The 26,537-nt window shown below is 31.6% G+C and overlaps 1 protein-coding gene across 1 annotated transcript; it reads left to right on the top strand.

Annotated features, from left to right (window-relative positions):
• Window positions 1–3,424: 3,424 nt before the first annotated feature.
• LOC128159656 (microfibril-associated glycoprotein 4-like) lies at window positions 3,425–25,335 on the top strand. Its single transcript, XM_052822828.1, has 6 exons — window positions 3,425–3,724; window positions 5,343–5,406; window positions 5,566–5,681; window positions 13,807–13,903; window positions 23,757–23,918; window positions 24,498–25,335. The coding sequence occupies exons 1-6, from the start codon at window positions 3,425–3,427 to the stop codon at window positions 24,749–24,751; spliced, it is 993 nt and encodes a 330-aa protein (XP_052678788.1). The 3' UTR covers window positions 24,752–25,335.
• The last annotated feature ends 1,202 nt before the right edge of the window (window positions 25,336–26,537 follow it).

Below are 26,537 nucleotides of genomic sequence, written 5' to 3'. Positions count from 1 at the left end.
TAAAGCCTCTTTGTAGTCATATACATAAAGATATGGATTGCTCTCGTCCTTCTTAATAAGTTCATTATAGATGTATTTTCAACCTCTTTTATAAGTACATAAGCTATTTATATGACTTGATATATCTTGGATATTTGCTTTGTTAAAATATGAATTCTTTATTCTATGTACAAGCATGTAATAAATTCTCTGGAAATATACATGTAAGCATAAAATAAAGAAAACAAATATTTGAAGTTAATATACTTATTATACTAAATGCGTGATTGTCATTTGAAACGTTCCAGTGATAGGGCTGTGGCCACTTGTAAGCATATACCTCGGCTTGTTCCCCCAGGTTCTTTTGCTTTATATACAATTTATTTTGAATAATTTCTTTTTGTTAAATTTTCTTTATGTGTTCTTAAATTTGTTATTAAATACTCTGTAAGAATTTTTTTCTTGCTATCTTACTTTCTGTAACTTCATCAGGGTATAAAACCCACATTCTTACAAACTGCAAGATAGGCTTGACTTTGCTAATGCTACTTCATAGCAACAGAGGAACAAATATAAGATACACGTGTCTGGGTATTATGGAATTCAGGATTGAAATCACAATTAAATTTGATTTTATTAAATTAAAATGTTAGTTTTCTTTAAATACAATATTCAATGTATTTTGCTTTATTTTCATTCCGTATCCCGGTAACGCCATGGTTCAATATTGCCATGACGATGCATAATTTAGCATTTTAGATAATGACACCGACGACTGTTAATGAGTCATATTATTTTGAATGGCAAGAGCCTGGTGCTATCAACACCAATGACCTTACAAACACTTGATTGGAGTATACCTACCGGGGTAACTGATAGCATAGTTTCCTTTACGGTGATGGAAAATCTCTGAGACCAGAAATTGACGCAAGAAGCTTTAGAGAGAGAGAGAGAGAGAGAGAGAGAGAGAGAGAGAGAGAGAGAGAGAGAGAGAGAGAGAGAGATTGTATCATAATATCATGGTTTACCCTTTCTCTCTCTCTATTATTAATCTTGATCTTTACTGGTCACATAAAAATCAGCTGAACATTGCCTGATTGGTCCGGCAATGTAAAGAAATGAAATATATATCACCTTTACACCACTTTTCAGACTCTTTGATTTTTACGCTACTTTTCAGTCACTTTATTTAAAACAACATAAAACTGACATTTAGATTTCAATTGTAACGTCAGGAATTCATTAGTTACGTTGCCAGGGTAGGCCAATGTCCCCTATATCACATGCAAAATAATATATTCTCTCTAAAGGTAACAAGTATAAATCATTAAAATTATGTTAGTACTTTTTTTGTCGTTTAGGTCGACATTAAATGATTTAAATCAACACATCTAGGCTATGAAATGACACTTGGGATAACCCTAGTTCTAAGTATTCTGTTTAGTGTGATACAGTTTTAATCAGAAAACGAGAGATCAACAAGAGAACTCAGCTTATTTCAAAACAGCAAATACTTTTAAGATTTTTATTATACTGTCTATTATTTGATACATGAGTTCATCATCGGCGACAATATTAAATAACGAATATGCACTACTTTTACCTGTTTACATCATACATAAAAGGACAAATATCTTTCTAAAAACATGCTTAAATACCATATTTTAACATCCATACAAAGACAATCCCTTCTGAAGAGTACGTAGTGGTTGAATGCATAACCAGCTAGTCTCATTGCTGGAGTTAGAGTTAAAACGTTACCATACTTTGGCGCCTATTGGTAGGTTTTTCACTAAATAGTTTATAAGGAGTTTGAAACTTATTATAATAATACCTGACATTATAGGAAACCTTATACAGTATTTTTTAAAAAGGGTTTTATTTAAAAGTTTAAAAATGTTCAAATAAAACTAAACACTAACATTTGTTTAATTGCTACATTGTAATCACAACTAGACACAATCTCGCTGTGAGCAACGAGGAGGTCTTCCATTCGATTTTTAGAATGAAACGAAACATATCTGGAAATGGGGTTGGGATCTGATGGAGCTATGAATAGAAAACTATAGACCTCTCTCGGTACATAATTTGAGGAATTAATTTTAATTACATTTTGTGTAAAGAGTCTTCAGAAATTCGTTACCGTTTTTGAAATATTTCGGACTGATCGTTTTATAAGCCGATCTTATAACTCCTCGTAAGGGCCATATAACAAATCATGGTTGTAGATCGCTAACCATGTTATTTTGAGCACTCTTTGTTAAACATTGCTTTTCAATTTTTTTTAAAAAGTTTGTAAATTTTTTATTATGTGCCGTTCTCAAAATATATGGAAAAGATCATTTTAGGGTCGACCCTATAACTCCTTCTTATGACCGGATAACGAAGAAATTATGGTCACATATTGTTAAGCACATTTTTTTTTTGATTTGTGAAGTATCGTTCAAAAACGTTTCTATGATCGCTTCTATAAGGTATTACAAAATATTTCAAAGTAAAAAGTTATCATTAACGGGCTTTGAAGCCCCTTCGGCCCATAATTTGAACTGTCAGTTGCTCTTCTTGGTATCAAAAGCTCTTGAATTTATCAAAATTTTATGTTCTACATTTCTTATCAAAATACTTTTTATAAAACAGATATTCAAAGTAAAGCATGCAAAATCACGACGCTGTTTTTACCATTTTTCTAGCTCGTAACTTCTGTCATATAAACAATTTTTGGTATTCCAGTAAGGTTCATATCAATAGCTATTAGTTCTTAAAGTTTTATAAAAATCAGCAGAGCAGTTTTTGAAAAATCGCGTCCACAAAAAAAAAAGAAAAGAAAAAAGAATAATAAGGGAAAAGAAACAAAGTAATAGCATGAAGGTTTTCCGTTGAAAAGAAAAGTCTTTAAAAAATGACGTATATTTTACTTTTTCCCAATAATGAACAAATATAAACGTAAAATTATTGACAGATCGTGCATTAGATACTGTAATGTTGGTGACTTCTGACATACTGCAATTGATAAGAATTACAATACGGTAGTTCTGATATGATTTTTAATAATCATTTCCAATTTGTTTGCATAATGTTTCAAATGCTAATATTACAAAAAAAGTCAATAAAATGGATGTTTTGTTGGGAAACAAAAGCTTAAAAGATTAAGGATTCATCTTATAAACAAACCAGTTACTGGACGGTATGATTAACAAATCATCGAAACGTAAACACAGTATCATCAACAAAGCATTCTAATTTAATAAACAAAGGCTCAAATAATTGGTTTGTTTGAGTTGATATTAGCTTCACATATTCACATACAAGGAATTTAATTGATTTTTGTATGAGATGGTTAATTTTTAAAACTTTTTAAAGCTCTGTTTCTGGGATTTGAGCTCAAAAATCAATGTACCGTTATTTTGCAATAAGTTTTGTACCAGTTTAAAATCATTTTTTTAAAATGAATCGGTCTCTATTTTTCTTTGTATTTTCAACAGTAATCAAAATTATCATTGCCAGCAGTCAAAGTGGAGAGTTTGTATATAGAGGAAACGTGTCTAATTATGATGTCTCCCTGTTGATATCAGAAACTGGACCTGACGATGTATCTCTACGATATTGTGCTGCAGAGTGCTACAAAAACGTAGACTGTAATGCCGTGGAATTGTGTTCTTTTCCTACAAAACAAGTTTGTCGTCTAAATAGAAGCATCACCACAGCTTTGATTACTGGACAGGAAACTTGTTCTCGTCATGAAATTGTAAGATTTCATTACAAACTTAATTAACATTATCTTTATTTATTTTTTGGCTAAAATTTTTTTTTGGGGGGGGGGGGTGAAATAGTAAATATATTATTTTAGTGCATCCCCGGATGGCGTGTACCATTGTTCAATTCTAATCAAATGAAACAGTTTAAAGTCCACTTTAATGAAAAGCATGAAATAAGAAAGTACATTTAGATCACCTTGGCATATCATTAGCAAAAGGTTTGATGAAAAGGATCACTGATTAAAAAAGCAAAGATTAGTTATAAATAAGAATGACAATGCAATGTTTTTACTGGAATTTCAAATGTTTACCTAATATATTATAGACAATTGAATTATAAACAAATAAATGATCGGCATGTGATATCACTGGTCAGCTGTGTTGATGTAATACGTAGGCAATACGCTTCCTTAAAATAACTATATATAACACCTTTTGGTTGAATTTTGAAATAGCAAGGCGTGAATAAGCTTAACTTTTAATAGGCAAATTAAACTTGCGATAAAAGTCTTACGCACATGTGAAGAAAAATATGATTTAAATCATTATATATGTAACAGTAAAAAAAAATTTATTTTCAAGGCAAACGGATAAAAGTAACGTTTTAAGTTATCTACGCGTGTAATAAAATGATTCAAATGAGGTTGTCGTTGCATAGTAAACAAGCATTCTGAGAGTATTGCATAAGCAATACACGTCCCCTACCGGTTTGTATTATTCTATGAAAGCTTCAAAGCATACATCTATTTCAAAACTATTTATAAACGAGATGTTATGAATCAAAGATAAAAGAACAGAGGAAATTCAAACTGCATAGTTGATATAGAAATTGAATAAAAAATGAGTAAAATAATACTCTTTATTTTATCTCCTGTAATTTCGCCAAGTCCATTTAGTACAATGCCCTGTTATGCAGAATATCATTTCTTACTGTCTTCTGTACCCCGAATCAACAGGCCAACCCGATAACAAACCCGATTGTAATAATACAAAACACCCTGTTGATTAAATTTACAACACAATGCTTGACACTATTTAAGAGAACATATTTGTTTGTTAGAAACAATAAAAGGAATGGTACAGGTAATGCACGATATTATTTCTGACTACATACTTTCCTCGTTTATTCAATACACACCCATTTGGAATATAAGAAATTAATTTTCTTGAAAATATGTCAACCAGACGCTACAAAAGTGTAAACTTGACTTGAAGTTTGACATTTCGAAGCTGTTCGGCAAATTTCATATTATTCCTAAAACGCATAAAGAAAAAAAAATGTGGAAAACTGAAGTAGGACAGACAATCGGACGGACAGACAGACAGACTGACGGACGCAGAGGAAAGCTATAGTCCCCTCCGGTGAAACTGGCAGGGGACTAATAAAGCAGTGCAAGGAGCAGTGCTTGCGCAAATAGTGAAATTTTCAGGATGCCTCATATGGACACAACTGTGATCGGCCGAAGTTGATTATAAAATAATGCATTATTAATAAAAAGTGTCATTAAGATTTCATAAACACACAAATATGTATTAGTTCGTTTTAAAATTAGATAACTTCTTCTAAATTTTGTCTACTATTAACACAGCTAAGTAATGTTTTAACAGGTGCATGCTTGTGATGACGACTCTTTTTTCAACAGACGAACAGCTAAATGTCAATGTGCAATAGGTCAGTATTTTACAAAAAAAACATATGTCACTCATAATCATATCAATAATGGTATAGGCTTGCATGTATATGAATGTGAGTTAAGTTCTGAAATGTTAATGCTTTGTGATCAATAAGTCTTTTATTTATTTATTTTTTTAGTTTTGCAACAATTTTGAGATTGTGACTGTGACGCCGTCATGCCCCCTAGCGGAGGAATTTTGCCAAAGACTGTAAAAATTGACAGTCACGTGATTCTTACCAACTGCATCAATACAGGTGGACACGTGTGGACGGTAAGTTACAATAAATTATAAAATCAGAAGGTTCATAATAAGGATTATCTTTCAATTACACAAAATCAAAGAAATATACAGGAGTCAAATATATTGAGTTTATGTTATCATTCAAAAACAGAGAATTGACATGGATGATCCATGGTTTTTCCACAGTGTAATTTTCTTTACACATTTATTCAAAGAAATAAAAAGTGACAAATAAGCACAACAAACTGAGGATGTTGGACACCAAAGATTTATTGTTCTTAACAACGAATTAATGTAAATGCATTCGTACTCACTTGCATCTTATTTTCTTAGTAATTTTTAAACTACCATCAAGTTGAAAGGGGCATGGTCACGAGTTTGGTCAGATTTTGTTTTTCTGTTTTTATTATTTAGAATGCTTTAGAAATGCATTCCTAATGATCAAATGAAATTTAAGTGCAAGTCGATGAGTTTTAAGCAAGATACAGTGATCTAAATTCTTTGTAATGTAAACAAGGCTCGTGCCCTGTTTTTGTTTACATAGGTTCAATATACCAGTAAAAAATCTTTTTTAAGCTGATTTGTCTATTTTCTTATTCATTTTAAGGAGGCTGGGGGTCAAAATATAATATGATATAAAACCATCAGATTTATTTGAAAATTTTATATGCGATTTCTGAAGCTATCAACTTCTATTTGATTAAGAAAAATTTCATTTTTATTATAAGATTTTATCATTTTCCATTATCTTTATATGGAGCTCTTCTTTTAAAGGAGATCAATATTGTCTAAACTGGCAGCCACCCCCCAGCCCCCTTAAGCAGAAATAAACAGTTCCTAACGATTAACACATTCATTGTAGGTCTAAAACGGGAATTTTCACTTCAACATTCAAAATGTAAACAAAAGCTTTCTTTACATAGCAAAGAATTGTAAACTCTGTAACTCGCTTATGACTCAACAAATGGCACTCAAATTTTGGTTGCCAATTGAAAATGCTTTCCTGAAGCATCGTATACATTAAAATCGGACAAATAGTTTTTGACCAAAATCGTGACCATGCCCCTTTAATATTTCGCTTATTAGGAAAAACTTAACTTCTTTTCCATAAACAAATTTAGAAATATTGTATTGTTCTTAAATAACGTATGTGGGTTTTTTAAATATATAAATGCACGCTTAATAACTTTACCCTTGATTTTATAAACAACCTTAAAACAAATCACTGAGCATTGACTTCTAATCATATTCCATTACACTCTAAATCATTTCATTTTTTTTTATTCTTGTTTAGAAATTACATTACACAAACATAATGTCGGTAATAATCTATACTATGCATATTAAAGATGTATTCAAAAAATGTTGCTCTTAATATATTTGCATATGCTTGATGCTTAAGTGCTTGTGATAAAAAGTTCCACTGATCAAACTTTTTGAAAGATAGATTACAAAGGGTGATTTGTTTGATGCGTTATTAGAATTGTTTTTGTGTTTCTTTATTTCAACGGTATGATCTATTTGTCATTTTTAAATGATATTGGTAAATCGAACTTACATTAGATGTCATCAAAGACATGTGATCGTAAAACACTGTGGATTTATTGATTTATGTTGTGACCTAAAGTGAAATTGTTTACTTAATTGATGGATGTTACGAGTAGTTTTAATTTTGTACTCGAACGAATGCATTTTAATTTTATAAAAGAGGGAACAAGCTTGGACATTATTTTACAGAAGATAAAACGACATTAACTTATGCCAATTTTAAAGCTCTAAAATATTCTATTCGCAGCTTTAAAAAGAAGATGAAAAAATCCAATTATGTAGCTTTGCAAAAAAATACCAAAACTGATATAAATAATTAAAAACCAATTTGTGAAATCTTGTTACAAAAAGATATCGATCATAAAAATGGTTTGGTTTGTCCTGCATCTTTAGCATATTGATAACAGTTTACACATACGTTTCAATCCTCATTCAACTGAAAACAAGACTATACACCACCTTCTCAGATCACATTGTATTTCCTTTTCTTGGAAACCATTTTTTTTCCTTTTTCACTTTGTAAGGTAAAAATTGTGTTTAAAAGTTTATTTATGTTCTCCTGGTTAGTACAAGAGTTGATTATTTGATATTTCTTTTATCATATGTTGGATTTATTTTATTGTAACAAGTTAAAAGGAATACTATATGACATGATTTCTTAAACTTAGCTATTTCACCACTTGCTAAATTTATTATACAATGTACATGTATATTAAATAGACTAAATATTCATGTTGATTATAAACGATAAATTAATTGGTATACTTGAGCCATCCCTACATAAAAAAGCTAAATTATAGCAATATATATATTACGTGTTTTTGAACAGTACTGCATGTGTTTGAATTTTTTAAAAAGAGACAGATGGGAGGAAATTAAGTTGTTTCCCTTAAGAGCACCCAATAATTGCCTAAAATAATTAGGTGTTTAGTTTTGCGAGTAGCTGTTCGGGGATTGAACCGTCAGTAGTTCATGTACCGCCACATACTAGTAGTTCAGGAACAATAATACATCAGTTTACGCAGTGAATGGGACCAACGTAATTAGCTTTACAATGAATTATTGAATAAACTATGAGGCTTACATACCTGTTATCTGGCGCATGGCTTAGCAAATCACATTTAAACAGACATTTTATCTTGTTGTTTTACAAGCAGAAAGATAACTTAATTACAAGAACAAAACTTCGTATCAAGTTAATTGTTTTGAAACAGTGTTTTAACAGTTTTTTATTATTCATTGAAAGAGAGACTTTGTATATATATATATATATATATATATATATATATATATATATATATATATATATATATATATATATATATATATATATATTATACAATTGACATCGAGCAATTACAAGAAAAATTAATGAGATTTCGTCTGCTAAACTTTTCGAGTTTTCTCGGTAAGATGAAATGTCTGTCATTTCTTGAAAAGAACATAAACCTTTGTTGATTTTTTATTGCACAATAACTTGTTGATTAAATAACTGATCCTCGACCTCCTTGTTGGAATATCCATTTGGACCATTTTGGACTGGGTATCCGTGAGCGCCGAATCTGCACAACAGATGAGGGATATTTCAAACAACGGGAGAAAATTAAAACTAATTTACGCAAATGTGGATATTCCAACATGGAGGTCGAGGATCAGCTGGCGAAGGAAGATAAACTCAACCGCTCGGATTTATTGAACTACAGAAAAAATAACAAAAAGTGTAACCGTGTTCCGTTTGTGTTAAACTATTCCAGAGGACTACCAAATATTCATCAAATATTAAAGAAGCGTCAAAAAATTCTCGAAAATTCCGACCGCCTTAAACTTGCGTTTCATAACACACCTATAGTGACATTCAGGAGAGACAAAAACTTGAAAGACATATGGTCCATAAGAAACATAATAACCTCTTTTTAAAAAAAAAAAAACCTATGCGAGCCGTGTTGTGCAAAAAAATGTGTTTTGTGTAAATATATTATTTGTTCTGGCCAATTTCAAGATTCTAAGGGCAAAACGTATCAAGTTAAAAATCATATCGATTGCAAGTCAAGTAATGTTGTTTATGGGATGTTTTGTAAAAAGTGTAACAAAATTGTATATGTTGGGGAAACGGGGGGTGACTTTATATCAAAGACATGTTTTAAATTTGTCACTGATCAGGAGAGAAACTAACGACCCTGTAGCAATGCATTTTTATACTGACGAACACACAGTTGAGGATTATTCTGTAATAGGTATTGAAAAATTGTACAAAGATGAAACTTACAGAAAATTCAGAGAAAATTTGTGGAAGAAAAAATCAAATACTTATATGCCTTTTGGTATAAACAAAAGGGAACATTATTTTTTTTTTTTTTTATTTTTTTTTTCTATTTTTCTTTTATTTGAAGTTGAACAATCAAATGCATTTGTATACAATAAAGTGATAACAGCTTTGAGAATATTTACTTCAAAACAAAATTTTTCCTTGGAAGAGAGAGAGAGAGAGAGAGAGAGAGAATTGGTTGTTGAACATGATTAAGTAATTGATTTATAGTTTTATATCATCTCTATACAGTCAGAGTCTGCTATAATTGTTCAGTGAAGTCTATTAAGAAGAAAAAGCCAAGTTTCCCATCTTTTATAAAAATCATCTAATCTGCAATTTAGGGTAGCTATATATCTTAGAGTTGATATATGTGTTTTAATATCTATAAGTAATTCATGAATTGTTAGTGCTTCATTAAGACATCTTTTCCTATAGATATAGGATTTCATAACCAAAGATAGAATAAATGTCTGTAGAGATAGGGTCAGAGTGTAGCCCGAATATAAAAATTAAAGGATCTCTTTGGATTGTAATTCTCTTTGATTGACAGAATTCAAAAAATTGCTGAAAGAGTTCTTGAACATTAGGACACTCCCATAGTACATGAAAAATTGTCTCATCATGTTGTTTACAAAAGTTACACAACTTACTACATTCCTTTCCTATTTTAAATAGATATTTATTAGTTGTTAGAATGTGGTGATTAATTCTAAATTGCAGCCATTGTAATTTGGTACTTTTAATGTTGACAAAAGGTAACTGGTATATGGTTTTCCACTGTAAGTCTGACAACATAAAAAATAATCCCCATTTTGATTTATTGAAAGATGTGACATTTTCCATGTTTAGAATATTATACATGATCTTAGATCCTTTTCGAGGTGAGTAAAATAATTTAATGTGGAAAGGTATAAAAGGCCTTGGGTTATCATCTTCTTTTGAGATTCCATGATAATGTAAACTAGTTAAAATAGATTTCTGTAAACCAAGATAAGTAAGGAAGTTTGACTTGACATCAAACTTACTATGAAGGTCTTGTAAACTTAAAAAGGACCCATTTTCATCCAGCAAATCATTGATATAAACAATATTCTTATTGAACCAATCAATAAAGAAAATTGATTCCCCCCCCCCCCCCCCCATTGTAATGTTCTTATTGTACCATATGGGTTGTGTAATAAATAAATAAAGTCTTTAATAAATTTACTTGATGGTGTTGGAAGTGAAATAAACAAATGATTCATTTGTGATATGATAAGAGATTTGATCAAAGTAATCCTACCAATAGGAGTTGTATGTCTTTTGTTCCACTGATTGATGATTTCTTTAATTTTAACTAACTTTTTATCATAATTGAGTTTTGGAATATTTTCTAGATCTACGTCAAATTGGATGCCTAGTAATTTAAATTGTGTTGTCCAATGAAAATTCATTTCATGACATAATTTTTCAGTAGAATATTTTTTGCTGCCTATCCAGACTAATTGTGTTTTTGATAAATTTATCTTGAGTCCAGAGATTGTATTAAAATTATTCAATTCATCAATAGTTGTTTTGAGGGATTTTTCTGAGCCATTTAAAATTAGTACAGTGTCATCAGCATATTGAGATATAAGATATTCAGTATCATCTATTACTATTCCTTGTATATTCTTATTACTTTTTATCCTATAGGCCAAAATTTCTGCACACAGTAGGAATAAATAGGGAGAGATTGGGTCGCCTTGGCGACATCCTCTGCTAGGTTTGAAAAATTTTGAAAGATATCCAGCTTGTGTGACCGATGATTCTATATTACATTAAAAAGTAGATATCCAAGATTGAATGGATACTCCAAAGTTTAAAAAATCTAAACATTTGTGAATAAATTTCCAGGAAACAGTATCAAAGGCTTTTTCAAAATCAATCATTAACAATACACCAGGGATGTCATTTTCCTCTGTATATTGCATAAGATCATATATCAGTCTAGTATTTTCACCAATATATCTCCCTGGTATGAAACATTATTGTCTTTAGACTACATTATCACTAGTTTGTATAGACATTTCCTTTATTTTATGTCCCGTTATCTATACATTTTTCATAAATTACTTGTTTATGTACTAATTACGCCTATCAATGTGCTTTCTATAGACTCTCACCTATATTTCATATCTTTTTGGCGCAATATTGTTGTATGACGTCACTTGCCTGACTGTTTTCATATTGTGACGTCATAGTATATGTTCTACGTTGTGTTGCTATAGACAATAAACACGGTCGAAATATTTTGAAACAGTGTTTTAAATTTTTTTATTATATATATATATATATATATATATATATATATATATATATATATATATATATATATATATATATATATACCGTCAGATACACCATCAGCATATGTAGCTAAACGGTAACGTGTTGGGCTGCAAGACGAAATGATTTTAGGGTCAAGAGTTCGAAACCCGCTATCGGCGCTTATAAAGTTTCCGTTGTAAACATTTGCCATGCTCATTTTCGGCATAGTATGCTTTCGCTGAATAAACCCTTTGTATACTTTGCGAAAATAGATGAGTATTGAATATATAGCGAAACACTGACATGATGCATAATAATGGTAAATAACACGAAGGATAAAAAGTATATGTCAAATACGCAAAAATATGATTTTTTTGATTTCTTAAAATATTTAATGCATATTGATAATTTCTGTAAAGTTCGCGAGAGTTATCTTTCTTGCGGTATTGTCAAAGTTATACAGCATCTTCATATATGGACACAAAATCAACGTCGCCGGAGGTAACCGATGAATTTATTCCGCGGTAAAATCGTGGGAGCGTCATTTTAAAAGCGTGGGCTAAGCATTCAAAATGTTCAAAGCGATCTATAAACCACCTCCACCCCTCCACCTTCCTTTTTCATGAACATGTTTATAAAAAACGAAACATTCTTGTGTATTTTCTTTTTTCTTTATTAAGCATGGCGCTTTCAGACCACAAGGATTATGTTTTGCATAAATTATCTTATCAATCACATCATTGATTACATCGGTAAAGGAATTTATGGAATATTTTAAATGTAAAATATTATGGCATAAAGAATGAAATATTCATAATTTTATAATTAATTTTATGAACTTATTAATTATTGTTGTATAATCATCTATTGTCATTTTCCTGATTATTTCAAACCAAATTTGGTTAAACAATAAAGTCACAAAAGTGGCAGAGTGCAACATACTTATTTGTTATGTGATGCTTTACTGTACAAAGATGAAGGGCTCAGGTGGTTCAATTTCGAGCGGATAGAGGTTAATTATTTCATGAGTGAGAAATAATGCTATATGCAGTAATCGTCTATTTTGAAAATTATCAATTATGGATAAATACAATTTTAGATGAAAAATTATATTTTAAAAAATTTATTCAGTGAAAACAAATAAAAGCCACATGCGGATTCGAACATATTTTTTGCCCGATACCTAAACCACTGAGCTATGACGATAAACAACCAAAACAATTTAACAAAACATTTAAATCACCATTTTCTGACGTTATCTCTTAAAAAAGTAAAAGTTGAGGTGTAGTGAGCTACTTTAAAAACAATCAGGATCAGTTCGAATTTAAGCTCTTCTAATTTTACTTGAATTTCGGTATTTCTTTTCAATTTCTAACTAAAATATGATTGTACGGCAATTATTTATTTATACTTACAAGTGACAGTTAGTAGATTTTATCCATGGATTTAAGAAATATACAATTAAATATTTTTTAAAGATTTTTAAATTCAAAAAAAAAATTATAAGGTTTATTAGGCCTTAGTTGGCATGTATTTGTAGATAATTGTATAGTGCGTCAATTGATACTAAATTTTTGCTTAGAAATATCAATTTAAAGCAGTCAAATCAAGTTTTTCGGCTTCCGTTAAAATATATATTAAAAAAAATAGAAAAGATAGTAATCGATACTGACCTTTTCTTGTGAAATGATGCATGTAATTCGAAAAAGATTCTATAACGAGCTATCTAAGAAGTACTGTAGTGTGTCATTCCATCTTAATTCAATACTGGGGCATTCGAATAGAATATTCCAATAGAAGGTGAAACTTTATGCAACAAGATGTGTCGTGTCTAGCTTCTATTAAAAATTGTGAAAACGAAATAATTGATTAAACAAAATTGATTAATACATTTACGATTCTCACCAAATGACCACATTAAAGTTCGATGACATCCTGATCAAGATACACTTCAGTCTCCATGTTTTGTTAATTATGACCAATTGAAATCTATTTAAATGTTTTCTCTAGATGATTCAAAGGAGGATGGATGGCTCTGTTAATTTCTACAGGGGATGGAATGAGTACAAGAATGGATTTGGTAGCATTGACTCTGAGTTCTGGATCGGTACGTCCTGAGGAATATAGCATGTCTTGTCTTTATTTGCTGAAACAATTTTATTTGATGAAAAGAAAATGTTTCAGATGAGTTTAAATCAAATCTTATGATAAGCTTTTCAATGCAATTCTAAGGACATAAAGTATGAACATTACAATAAAGTCATGAATACATACATACAAAAGCTGCATAATTATGTGAACTGTAAGTGCTAAATCATTAAAGCATTGAATCATTATCTTTTGAAAGATAGAATCTTGTAACTGCAACGGCCTGCTCATACACAATGAGCTATTGTATGATATCACTCAATCTAGTATACGGTTAGATAGAGTAGGAAGTTAGTTTTTAGGAGTTATGCATATAATGAGCTTGGATATCGCTATTAATGTATTCAGCAATTTCCAAGATTTTTTTGTTACTAAAGCAGTTCCGTTTTTGTAATAGTTTAGCTTCTGTCAACCATACGGTTGCTGCATAAGCATAAAAGGATACTTCTAAGTACATAAGCGTTATACATGTAAGATGTCTATCATATCTTGATCTTTAAACAATGAAGACGTTTATAACTGGACAGTGAAAAAGAAAATAACACTAAACGGCTCCTAAAAATGATATTACATGTACGTACCATGTTTCATATATAGAGAATCATAGTTATCCGCTTTTAAAGCAGACTGGACATTTTCACTTTCTGAGCATAACTAAAGACAAATGTGCAATCAAAATTTATTTTAAAAAACCAAAATTGTCTCTTTTAAATTCCTAAGAAGGCTTGTTTCCATTCTGTTTTAAGCATATAAAATTATAAACGATTCTTCAATTTTCAAATTGCCTGCCCTAAAAGAAAATGTAAATATCATAACGTCCATTTCTATATCATAATTCCTCCAGTCTATTTTATAAAAGTCGACTTGGGGTTATATGGACTGTTATGATAATTAATTTATTTAGATCCTCGAGATCTTTGTTCCAACATCCCCACACTTGGCGGGTGCCCTAGCCAAGGTGTTTCCGGAATGTCTCCTCCTCTACATGGGGAGTAGCCCGTGTCCCAGTCTGTATAAAAGAGGAGGCAGAAATACAGCTTCCAGATGACTACTCTTTTATTAATTTAATATGACATTTTAACAATAAATATCAATATTAATTACAATGAAATTTATCAACATTAATATTTATTACAAAAATCTCTGAAAATAAAATATTAGTTGAACCCTCTGAATCTATTAACTTTACTTTTGAGAATGCGCGCAAGCGTTATAATTTATCTTACCTGTATAAAAGAGGAGGCAGAAATACAGCTTCCAGATGACTACTGGAGAGCCGTGTTTCCCGCACCCCAATTTTATACGCACGGACACTGCGCTACAACATTCTCCTCCTAATAAGTAAATGCGATCAAGTGCATACTAATGATCTGACGCACCGTGGTCAGTAGTAGAGTTTTATTTAGATTTCTGACCCGGCGTCGACAGGCTCATCACTGGACTTAATAACACATTTCTCCATGAACATAAATAAACATACGGTATCTATCTAACGCATGTACTTTAACCAATTTCTATAGAATTCCCGTTATGATAAATTCCCCCTACTAACAAAAAATCTTGTCCTCAAGATTAAGAACATTCAATATAATTTTGAATTTATTCGGATCTTTGATGTGATTCAGGTGGCTCGTACATACATATCTACAACGAGAAAAAGAGAATTAAAATCTTGCAAAAACATATCTATAAAATCGTAACACATACACAAATAATAATAAAGGATTACAACACACAATAAAATACTTATATCATAAGGACCACACTATTGTAATGTATTGACAATCTCTAGTTTAGTGTTAAGTAATACATGATAAAGTAAAACTGATAATAATTATTTGACCACATACAATTTTTTTTTATTTGTCGTAAGCACATAATGATTCAAGGTTTAAAAAGAAAGTCCAACGCTTGTATATTATATGCGTAGAAAAGAGCACCTTGTCAAAATAAATATTTTTTTGACAAAAATTATTAATTTTACTATAGTTTTACTATTTGTTTGTCAGCAAGTAACCATATTGGCAAAATAATAATATCATCGAAAAATGTACATGAAGCTCAGTATGCTTTTCATTATTAAGCACAAGAGACTATAGACAAAAATAAATATGGTTTTAATTTTACCAAAACAATCTGTGCACCAACAGTTATAAATGTGATTTGTAAACATTGATGATATAAATATAACATATTATAAACCATTGATTTGTGTGTTACATAAATAATGATAACTAATTCAGGATGATATATCCAAAATCAAAGCACACGTATATTGCACTGATTCAAAAAATTTAAACAAATTCAAAACAAAACCTGTTAGAATTATAAAAAAAAAAAATTATTGTTAAAAAGAAATTAATTTAATGAAAGTTTTAGTATGTTGTTATTTTTCATTTGAATTAATCTGTAAATTTGACCAAAATGGTAAGCCAAATGTTATAAATCATTTCAACCAATTCATTGAACACGTCCAAATACAACAATTTTTATAAAAGTGGTTCAAGTTATATAGAAGCTTATCTCATTTGAAATTGTAATGTGAAAGAATGGTTAAAGTTAACACAAAGTATAGACAATATGAACATTTTATTATTTGTTTTAATCTATTATCTTAAGTTATCAGTGATGCTAATTAACCAAGGTATTTGTACAGACGCTGATGCTAGCTTGTTTATGAAAGCAGTTTTGCTAATGAACCATTAGTCTAGGACGAACTGACCTCAGAATTGATGTTATCTATAAGAGTCGGTGGTTGCACGTGCCATATAATAAACAGGAAGGAAGATTAAATGATAACTGAACTGAAGTGATAAACAACACATGCTTCTGTGTTAGTAATCTCCTCGTTAGTATTAAATATATATGAAAATTTGGTAAACACATCACTTTTCAAAAATCAATGTTATTTTGTAATTATACATTGTACATGTAATAGCATTTGTTCTCTATTAGTTCTCCTTTATATTTCCTATAAAAGTAAATAATTACATGCATTTAAACACTCAATAATTATTTCATTCATCAAACTACGTATTATATCCCTAGTTGATGGGGTGTGTTCAGAATGGACTCAATTACTTTACAATAATCTGCCCTGAAACTTTACACCATAAATGAGTTGATGCTCATATTGCATTACAAAAGGTATTACTCTCGCAGAAATAAGGAAGACAAATCAATCAAAAAGTGCTCAATAATATGTAATAAAATGAAAATAGAACGATAAGAAAGCGGGCCCTGATAGAAGAAACAAATGATGAAGAATGAAAATGAATGAGCACAAATTTATTGAAATCAGCCTAAATAAACGATATCCCTTTTTTATGCACTTGATCATATTCCTTTTTTATGACCTTTATATATCCTATACATTTTTGTATTCGATTTTATTGTATCAATTTTAACACATTGTTCTTTTCTTATTATCGCCTGACAATTTTGTCATTATACGTTTTTCAATACCGTTTTCTTTTTCTTCGCTTTACTGACGAATGGTATAATTGTTTTAAAAACTGTGATACATTATTTGATGGTTCCCACGTGGGTTTTGATCCATCAGCCCATTTCACTAAATAATGTCTTTTATTATTCATGTATTTCGATTTCAACAACTTTTCAACTTCATGCCATTGTCCATTTGGCTTGTTTTTATTTTTATCTTGATTAGCTCTGTCATTCACATTACTCTGACAGTTTTGCTTATTTACCTCATCTCGAGTTACATCATTTTGAATCTTGTTTTGTACTTCACCATCGTTTGCATGAACAGGTGGTGGTCTGAAATCTCGCGGATCCTTATAAAACTTTAAGCGATTTGCATGAACCGATGATTTCAATTCTATGTGATTGTCACATTTTCTCAACCTAAATGAATGATTCGGGTTTACCTTAGTTATGTAATAAGGCCCTTCCCATTTAGGTTCAAGTTTATGTTTCTTTCCTGGGGTACGCTTCATGATTTTAAGTAAAACCAGATCTCGTATTTGAAACTGAGGTACCTTTGTTTTTCTGTCATATCTTTGCTTTGTAACCTTTTGTACTTTTTGAACGTTTTGCTTCGCGATTTCCTGAATAATTTTGACTTTGTGTACCAACTCTTCTACATATTGTTTTGGTGCTTTCCTCAACTCTTCAGTTGGTAATAACGCAATATCCAACGGTAAGGACATTTCTTTTCCAAATACCATATAGTATGGCGAAAACCCCGTTGATTGCGTTGAGGGACTCATTCTAAATGCCATCAAAATACTGGGCAAAATTTCATCCCATTGTGTTTGTTCTTTTTGACAATAAGCCCGTAAAGATTGCGCAAGCGTGGAATTAATTCTTTCACAAGCTACATTACTTTGTGGGTGATAGGAACTTGTGACATGTCGTGTAACTTGAAAAATTTTACACAAGACCTGCACTATTTTTGACATAAAATTTTGTCCCCTATCACTGACTAAAGTCCTAGGAGCCCCATACCTAGTAAAAATTTCTTTGTATAATAGATTAGCAACTTCAGTAGCCTCCTGAGTTTTCATTGGCAAAGCTTCTGACCAATGCGACAAGGAATCTGTAACCAATAGAATGTATTGAAAGCCTTGTTTTGTTTTTGGTAACCCTGCCAAAATGTCCATATGCCATCTATCAAAGGTACCTTGGACTGGCAAGGGATGCAATGGTGCATTTCGAGCTGACGTATCTCGTTTGACCCTTTGACAGATGTCACATGACGTTACATAATCGTAGATATTTTGATACATTTTAGGCCAAAAGTATTTTTGTTTTATCGCCACATATGTCCTTTGAACGCCTAAATGACAACCGCCTGCAATCGAATCATGATATGACCTTATCACATCATTTCTTAGTTTTTCCGGAACAGCCAATTGTTTTAAAATTACTTCCGTTTTTGCCTTATTTTTAGTTCTTGGTTGGAATATATGAAACAATACATCATTTATAATTTCATACTGATTTGCTTCATACGGAATTGCTTTTGCACGATTTTTATCGGATGGAAGAAGTCCCTGTTGTATATACTCATAAATATGCTTAAAATATGGACAATTTTGTTGTTCATTTTTAATTTGAGTTTGATCCGATAGTACATTTATTGTTGTGTTTTGACATTCTGTTTTCTTCTCAGCCATTTTTAAAATTTCTTCATAATTTTCATTTACATAGATTAATGTTATTTCTGTTTTTTCTGACGGTAACAAATCATCATCTTGGGAGAACTCGTTTGTGTTTTGAGACATGTCTTGATCTGGGTATGGCCTTCTTGAAAGAGCATCACAATTTTGATGTTTTATTCCTGGTCGATGTTTAATATCAAATGTATATTCTTGCAATTTTAAAGCCCATCTAATTAATCTTGCATTTGTATGTTTTATCGTTTTTAACCAGGTAAGCGCCTTGTGGTCGGTATTAACAATGAATTTATTGTTAATTAAATAAACGCGAAAATGATCAATAGCTGATATTAATGCTAGCATTTCCTGTTCCGTAACAGAATATGATTTTTCTGTATTGCTAAGCGCTCTTCCCCCATATGCGATTACATGTTCCTTATTATCATCCCCAATTTGTGACAGAACATAACCTATTGCCATTCCAGATGCATCGCACGATACAATAAATTGTTTTTGAAAATCTGGATACGCCAAGATGGGAGTATTCGTTAACGCTTGTTTTAATGAATCAAAAGCAGTTTGACAATCTTGTGTCCATTTAAACAGCGTGTTCTTTGTCAATAATCTATTTAAAGGCATCGCAATTTTGGAATAACCTTTGACAAATTTCCGATAATAATTTGCAAGACCCAGAAAACTGCGAACATCATGCTGATTTTTGGGTAAAGGATAAGATTTTACCGCGTCAATTTTGGATGGATTTACTTTTATTCCGTCTTTTGCTATAATATGTCCCAAATAATTTACTTCTGATTTTGCAAATGAACATTTGAGTGGTTTTAATGTCAAATTTGCGTCTCGTAATCTTTGAAAAATTAAAGAAAGATGTTTTAAATGATTTTCAAAATTATATGACCATACAATGATGTCATCAATGTAAACCAAACAATGTTTCCACGTAAGACCTTTTAGAATCATATTCATGAGCATTTGAAAAGTCGCAGGTGCATTAACTAATCCAAAAGGCATTCGTTTAAACTGATATAAATTATCATGCGTAATAAAAGCAGTTTTATGTTTTGTTTGTTCATCCAAGGCAATTTGCCAATAACCCGAAGCCAAATCTAGAGTTGAAAATATCTGAGCTTTGGTTTGACCTACCGCATCAAATACATCATCTAAACGCATAGATGGAAAAGTTTGAAGTTGAGTTACCGCATTCAATTTTCTATAATCAATTGCAAATCTATATTCATTATTTGGCTTTTTAACTAAGACAACCGGAGAAGCATACGCAGAAATGCTTTCTTCAATTATATCGTATTTCAACATTTGTTTAACTTGTTTTTCAATTTCCAACTTTGCTTTTGGCGATGTTCTATAGGGCTGCGATTGAATAGGTTTTTCCGTTTCTGTTATAATGGAATGATAATAATTGTTGCATTTACCTAATTCTGATAAATCATTTGCAAAGACATCACTGTTTTGATTGATAAATTCTTGAAATATTTGCTTTTGCTGATCTGATAACACAGTTGATGTTAAGTCTAACGGTACATGTTTATATTTTGATTTTATAGTTGTGTTATTTTCGTCTATGGAATAAATAGCTTGTGTTCGGATCGTACTCACTGTAGCTATTATCGTGCCCGCGGTCAAGCATACGTTCTTATTGGATGCATTGGCTACTTGTATAAACACGTGCTTCGGCCGATTAATTACAAGACACTTTGCAATTGCGAGCTGCTTTTGTATATTGCCAGTCGGTTCTAATAACACGGTATGGTTTTTCTGAGTGCGCGAGAGTTTTATTGGAATATTTGCAAATCCGTTCGGTTGTACGGTAATTGTTTTTGAGACTCTGGCCAAACCATTACTTACGTTAATTATATTAACATAAGTAGAAAACTCTTGTAAATACAATGTTTTCGTACCCCAATCAATGCATGCTTTTTGTTTTTCCATAAAATCAGTTCCCAAAATTAACGATTTGCACAAGTCTTGAATGACATAAAAGATTTGCTTAAATTTAAGACCTCCTATTTTCAATTCCAATTCAATTTTTCCATCCACTGTATGTGCCGTTCCCCCAGCACCGGTGATAAACGAAATTTCTGAATTTTGAAGTTTATCTTCATGAATTTTGATTTTGTTCAAGGTTTCTGAATTAATGGCTGAAATTGCTGATCCTGTATCTAAAAGAGCGTTTAACCTAGCAGTTTGTACAAACACTGGAATAGAACATTTTTCTTTAAAAGAAACTAAAGCATCACGAGATTCCATCTCTTGCAACTCTATTGAATTATTTTGATTTATATTTTGTTTGCGATTAGATTGTTGATTTGCTTTTAAATTTTGAGTTTTTGAAAGGCACTTTCTGGAGATAGGGGCAAATCTCTTTTGTTGAACAAAACATGATTGTTTGCATGCCCTTGAATAATGACCAACGTTGTTGCAATTATAACACAAGGCATTCAAAGCTGGACATCTAGACCTATCCATGCACATGCCTAAACAAAAATAACACTGCGGAGCGATCATGCGGGGGTGTTGTGTTAGCTGCTGCTGCTGTGCAGTAGGTGTTACATTGACCTTGGGCAGTTCGTACCTAGCCATTTTTGACCGATTGTGACGTCTTGGCATATAATTAGGTGTTTCTTGAAATCTAACCCTGTGATTTTCTACGGGTGGTAATTCTTCACAGTATTGCGATGCAAAATATTGAGATTGATTTTGTTCTTGGGATTCAAAACATTTTAGATCATTGATTTGTGATTGCGTCTTAATTTTCTCTTTCAAACTTTGAATTTCTGTTAACAAATGTTCGTAATTTTCCAACGTTATAATCTGACTTGGTTGAAATTTTTCAGCTAAAAGAGCAATTTTCCTCAATCGTTCAATTGAATTAGGATTTTGGGTAACAACATACGTTCTTATCTCAGATCTTAAACCATTCATTGCGACCGAAAGTAAAATATTGTCTGGAATATTGTTAATAGTTCCTTTTTGAATAAGTCTTGTTAAAAAATCTTCAACAGGTTCTGTTTTATCTTGTTTTAATTGTAATATTGACAAATCCAAAAAATGCTCTAATTCTCCAAATCTTTCCTGAAAAAGAGATGTTAGTAACGTTGGGTTAATTTTATGTTCATACGGTAAGGAATCATACCATACTTTGGCATGACTTTCTAAATAAAACGGAAACGCATTAACTTTCTTGGAATCAGGTAAATCATGAAATTTGGCCCACTGCGTAAAACTTTGTAACCATGCTTTGACATCTTGAGTACAATCTCCTTTAAATTTTTCTAACTTGATAATTGAAGACATTTTAAAATTAAGGTAGACAAAACAGTTTCTACCTGGTGTTTGTACTGTTCATAGTTCCCATAGATACATATTCCTAGCTGATGCGAGAGAGGTTTTCCAGTGCGTTTTTAATGTCTGGGACTCGGGGTGCATCCGGAGCGATGTATTTGTCCGCGTTGATTTGCTGTAGGCGTTGATTACGTCCAGGGAATCGCTTCGGTCCCGGGTGTTTGAAAAGGATCCCGGGCGTCGTTTGCGTCCTGGGAATGATCAGACAGTGCTGTGGAGGCGGTGTTGCTCTACGTTCGTGGCCCGATCTTGTTCGTTGGGTAGTTGATGGCTTTTCCGTGGTGTGGCTAGGACAAGTTGGAAACCCGGATTCCACCACTATATCATAACGTCCATTTCTATATCATAATTCCTCCAGTCTATTTTATAAAAGTCGACTTGGGGTTATATGGACTGTTATGATAATTAATTTATTTAGATCCTCGAGATCTTTGTTCCAACATCCCCACACTTGGCGGGTGCCCTAGCCAAGGTGTTTCCGGAATGTCTCCTCCTCTACATGGGGAGTAGCCCGTGTCCCAGTCTGTATAAAAGAGGAGGCAGAAATACAGCTTCCAGATGACTACTCTTTTATTAATTTAATATGACATTTTAACAATAAATATCAATATTAATTACAATGAAATTTATCAACATTAATATTTATTACAAAAATCTCTGAAAATAAAATATTAGTTGAACCCTCTGAATCTATTAACTTTACTTTTGAGAATGCGCGCAAGCGTTATAATTTATCTTACCTGTATAAAAGAGGAGGCAGAAATACAGCTTCCAGATGACTACTGGAGAGCCGTGTTTCCCGCACCCCAATTTTATACGCACGGACACTGCGCTACAACATTCTCCTCCTAATAAGTAAATGCGATCAAGTGCATACTAATGATCTGACGCACCGTGGTCAGTAGTAGAGTTTTATTTAGATTTCTGACCCGGCGTCGACAGGCTCATCACTGGACTTAATAACACATTTCTCCATGAACATAAATAAACATACGGTATCTATCTAACGCATGTACTTTAACCAATTTCTATAGAATTCCCGTTATGATATAAACATGAAAATTACTTAATCTAATAATTGTATCTTACTTTGGATTTGAATACTACTCACTTCAGTCAACTTCCATACACAAGTAAATTTGCACAGGGATTATTTTACAATCATCAGTACCAGATTTAGTTGTGGGAAAAATTTCTTTTTTTTTCAAATTGAATAAGATAATATTGACCTAATGCCGACTAACGCAATAGAAATTTGAATTCAGATAAAAATCCCAAAAACTTTAATTTTTTGTGCTAAAAATCTTTCAGGACTTGACAACATACACCGACTCGTTCAGAATGGTTATACTATCTTGCGTGTGGAATTAGAGGAAGGGACGGACTCTGCTTTTGCTGAGTACAGCAGTTTCTACATTGCGGGGGAGGCGGACAAATATAGAATACACGTGTCTGGATATTCTGGGACAGCCGGTAAACATATATAATTGATTCACCAGAATAATGACATTAAAATTTATTTTCAGTATGTTAACAAACTCTCTTAGACTATGGAATAATACATACTCTTTTCCATATCACAGCCAGAATCAGCCCGAGACTCTAATATCAGCCCGAGGGCCGAAGGCCTGAGGGATGATATAAGTCGAGGGCTTATACAGGTTGTGATATGGAAAAAGGGTATCAATTATTATATTTATTATATATGTAGTAATAAATTAAAAAAAAAATCAACTTGAACAAATTGATTTTTAATATCATTTGAAAATAGTCTGTACATGTATTAAATAAAAATATGAGATCTTATTGTTTAACAAAACATGTACCTACAGAACCAGAATTTTCCCAGGTTTTCAAATTAACTGCTCCCAACTAGCATTTGTAGTTTTAAATTACACTTAAAAATGTCGACTGTAATAAATGTTTTATTTTTCATTTGTAAACATGCACAAATGCCGAAACGAATCCGTTTATTGCAATAATGCTAATATGTTGACCCTTATTTTATTACTTTCATTTTATAAAAAATATTTGTTACATTTGTTTTTCCAGGTGATGGCATTTCCTGCCCTTATGTGTACTGCAACAACAACGCTCAGTTCTCCACTTACGACAATGACAATGACGCGGTATCAACAAATGAAGCCTCTAGGTGGCGCGGCGCCTGGTGGTACAATGATGGACACATGTCTCACCTAAATGGAGAATACGGAAATAGCAACCATGGACAAGGGATCAATTGGTATTTTTTCAAGGGCTGGGCCAATTCACTGTCTGGTGCAAGAATGATGCTTCGTTTAGGATGATGTTGACTTTTACGATCCTGCATGTTATTATTTGGCGTCGTATTAAGACGTTACTTCTAGAATTCGAATCAATTTATTGTACACTAAATGAATCTTGCACTGTATTACTTACAAGTAAAATCTTACATCTAAAATGTGTACTTTAATAACGTAGTCTCTAGTATTTAAACTTCCCACAGAAAAATGTTAACTCAAAATATAATGACATATTTTCCTTCATTTATTTTAAAATGTTTAAACAAAAGTTTGACATGCTACTATTCTACATGATTGTAATGCATATTGGCAAATGTACTTTGTAACAACTTGTTTAATTTCTGCAGCCTTTTTTACCAAAGTATTTTATCATACAAATAATTTAATGAGATAGAGGTTTGACAACATTGTTCATTTTACATGGTTTCATGACGTCACATAAATAGACCATTACCCACACTTTCCTTAAAACATGAAAAGATTTCCACCCTATGAATTGATTAGAAGAAACTATAGAGCACAAGACCGTCCCTAACCTTTTTTACATGAATTATTATTCATTTTATTTTAATCATGCACTTAATGTTTCTTTTTAATAAAGCATAGAAAACGCCCAGGTTTTGTTTTAATGCCTAACTATTGTGAAATAAGATCATTTATAATACATCATAATGTTGATATTGTTGTTAATAATTGTTGTAATATATAACATATAATCTTATATTTACCTTACTTATATTGTACATTTTTCTCAAATTTCTAAACGTCTGATCAGGCCCCAAAGTCACCAACTTTCTTCAAGTCATTATCGCATAGCCCCCTAACTCCGTCACTACCCTAACTCCGTCACTTTCGGGAAACTCCTCGCCGTTTGAAATCAAGTACGATTATGACGTCATGTTTTACATGTCAAAAATCTTTAATCAAATGTCAACAAATTGCAACGGTTAAATTTAAGAATGTGTCAAAAAATAACAGAATTAAACCTTGTTCATTTTATGCACCAATAATTGTGTGAAATCAGCTAAAACTTTTTCATGGGTGCACTAAAATATCGATATTTCTGACATGCGGGCCCATTCGATCATTTACGGTGGTCAGCCATTTTTAGAGATGTCAAAATGAAACATATCACATGTAATACATTTTTGATTAAGGTAATACACATTTTTTTCAATCTGCAATAGCCTTTATGCACTATTCTTGATGATAACGTCAAATCGCTCATGCCGTAACTTTTGCCTTATACAGGGTATAGATATATCCGGTATATCGCTATTTAGAATATGATACATTTCTAAAAATGTAATAAATAAATAATATAATAGGTAATATATTAATTAATGATGTAAAATATTTGAAATAAGTAAGGACATAAATCGAACGGCATCCATACATTCTGTAAAGGCCATTGTGATTGTTGTTACATGGACCCATATTTTATTCTGGCGATCATTTCATTTCGGTGAAATTAAATACAATTAAATTGTGTGCACCATTTTTACTTATTATAACTTGGACTAGATACAAATGGAGTTTTAACTAAATTGTTAATGTGTCTTCATTCCCTGCCATATCATAGAGCATGTGGGTGACGGAGTTAGGTTCATAAGATATAATAAGCACGCGTGATAAACGTCGTATTCAGAGGGCTTATTTGAATAAACATAAAAATATTTTTGTTAATAATTTTATAAATTATATTGTTTCAGATTATATTTAGTGATTGCAAATGATAAAAACCACAAAAAATAATTTACAGAGAAACGCGGGACGTTTTCTGCTTATGGTGACAGAGTTTGGGTACTTG

The sequence above is a fragment of the Crassostrea angulata genome, chromosome 8, assembly GCF_025612915.1.
Source record: "Crassostrea angulata isolate pt1a10 chromosome 8, ASM2561291v2, whole genome shotgun sequence".
Taxonomy (NCBI): Eukaryota; Metazoa; Mollusca; class Bivalvia; order Ostreida; family Ostreidae; genus Magallana; species Magallana angulata.
The sequence above is the reverse complement of the archived record's forward strand: the minus strand, read 5'-3'. Positions and strand labels throughout refer to the sequence as shown.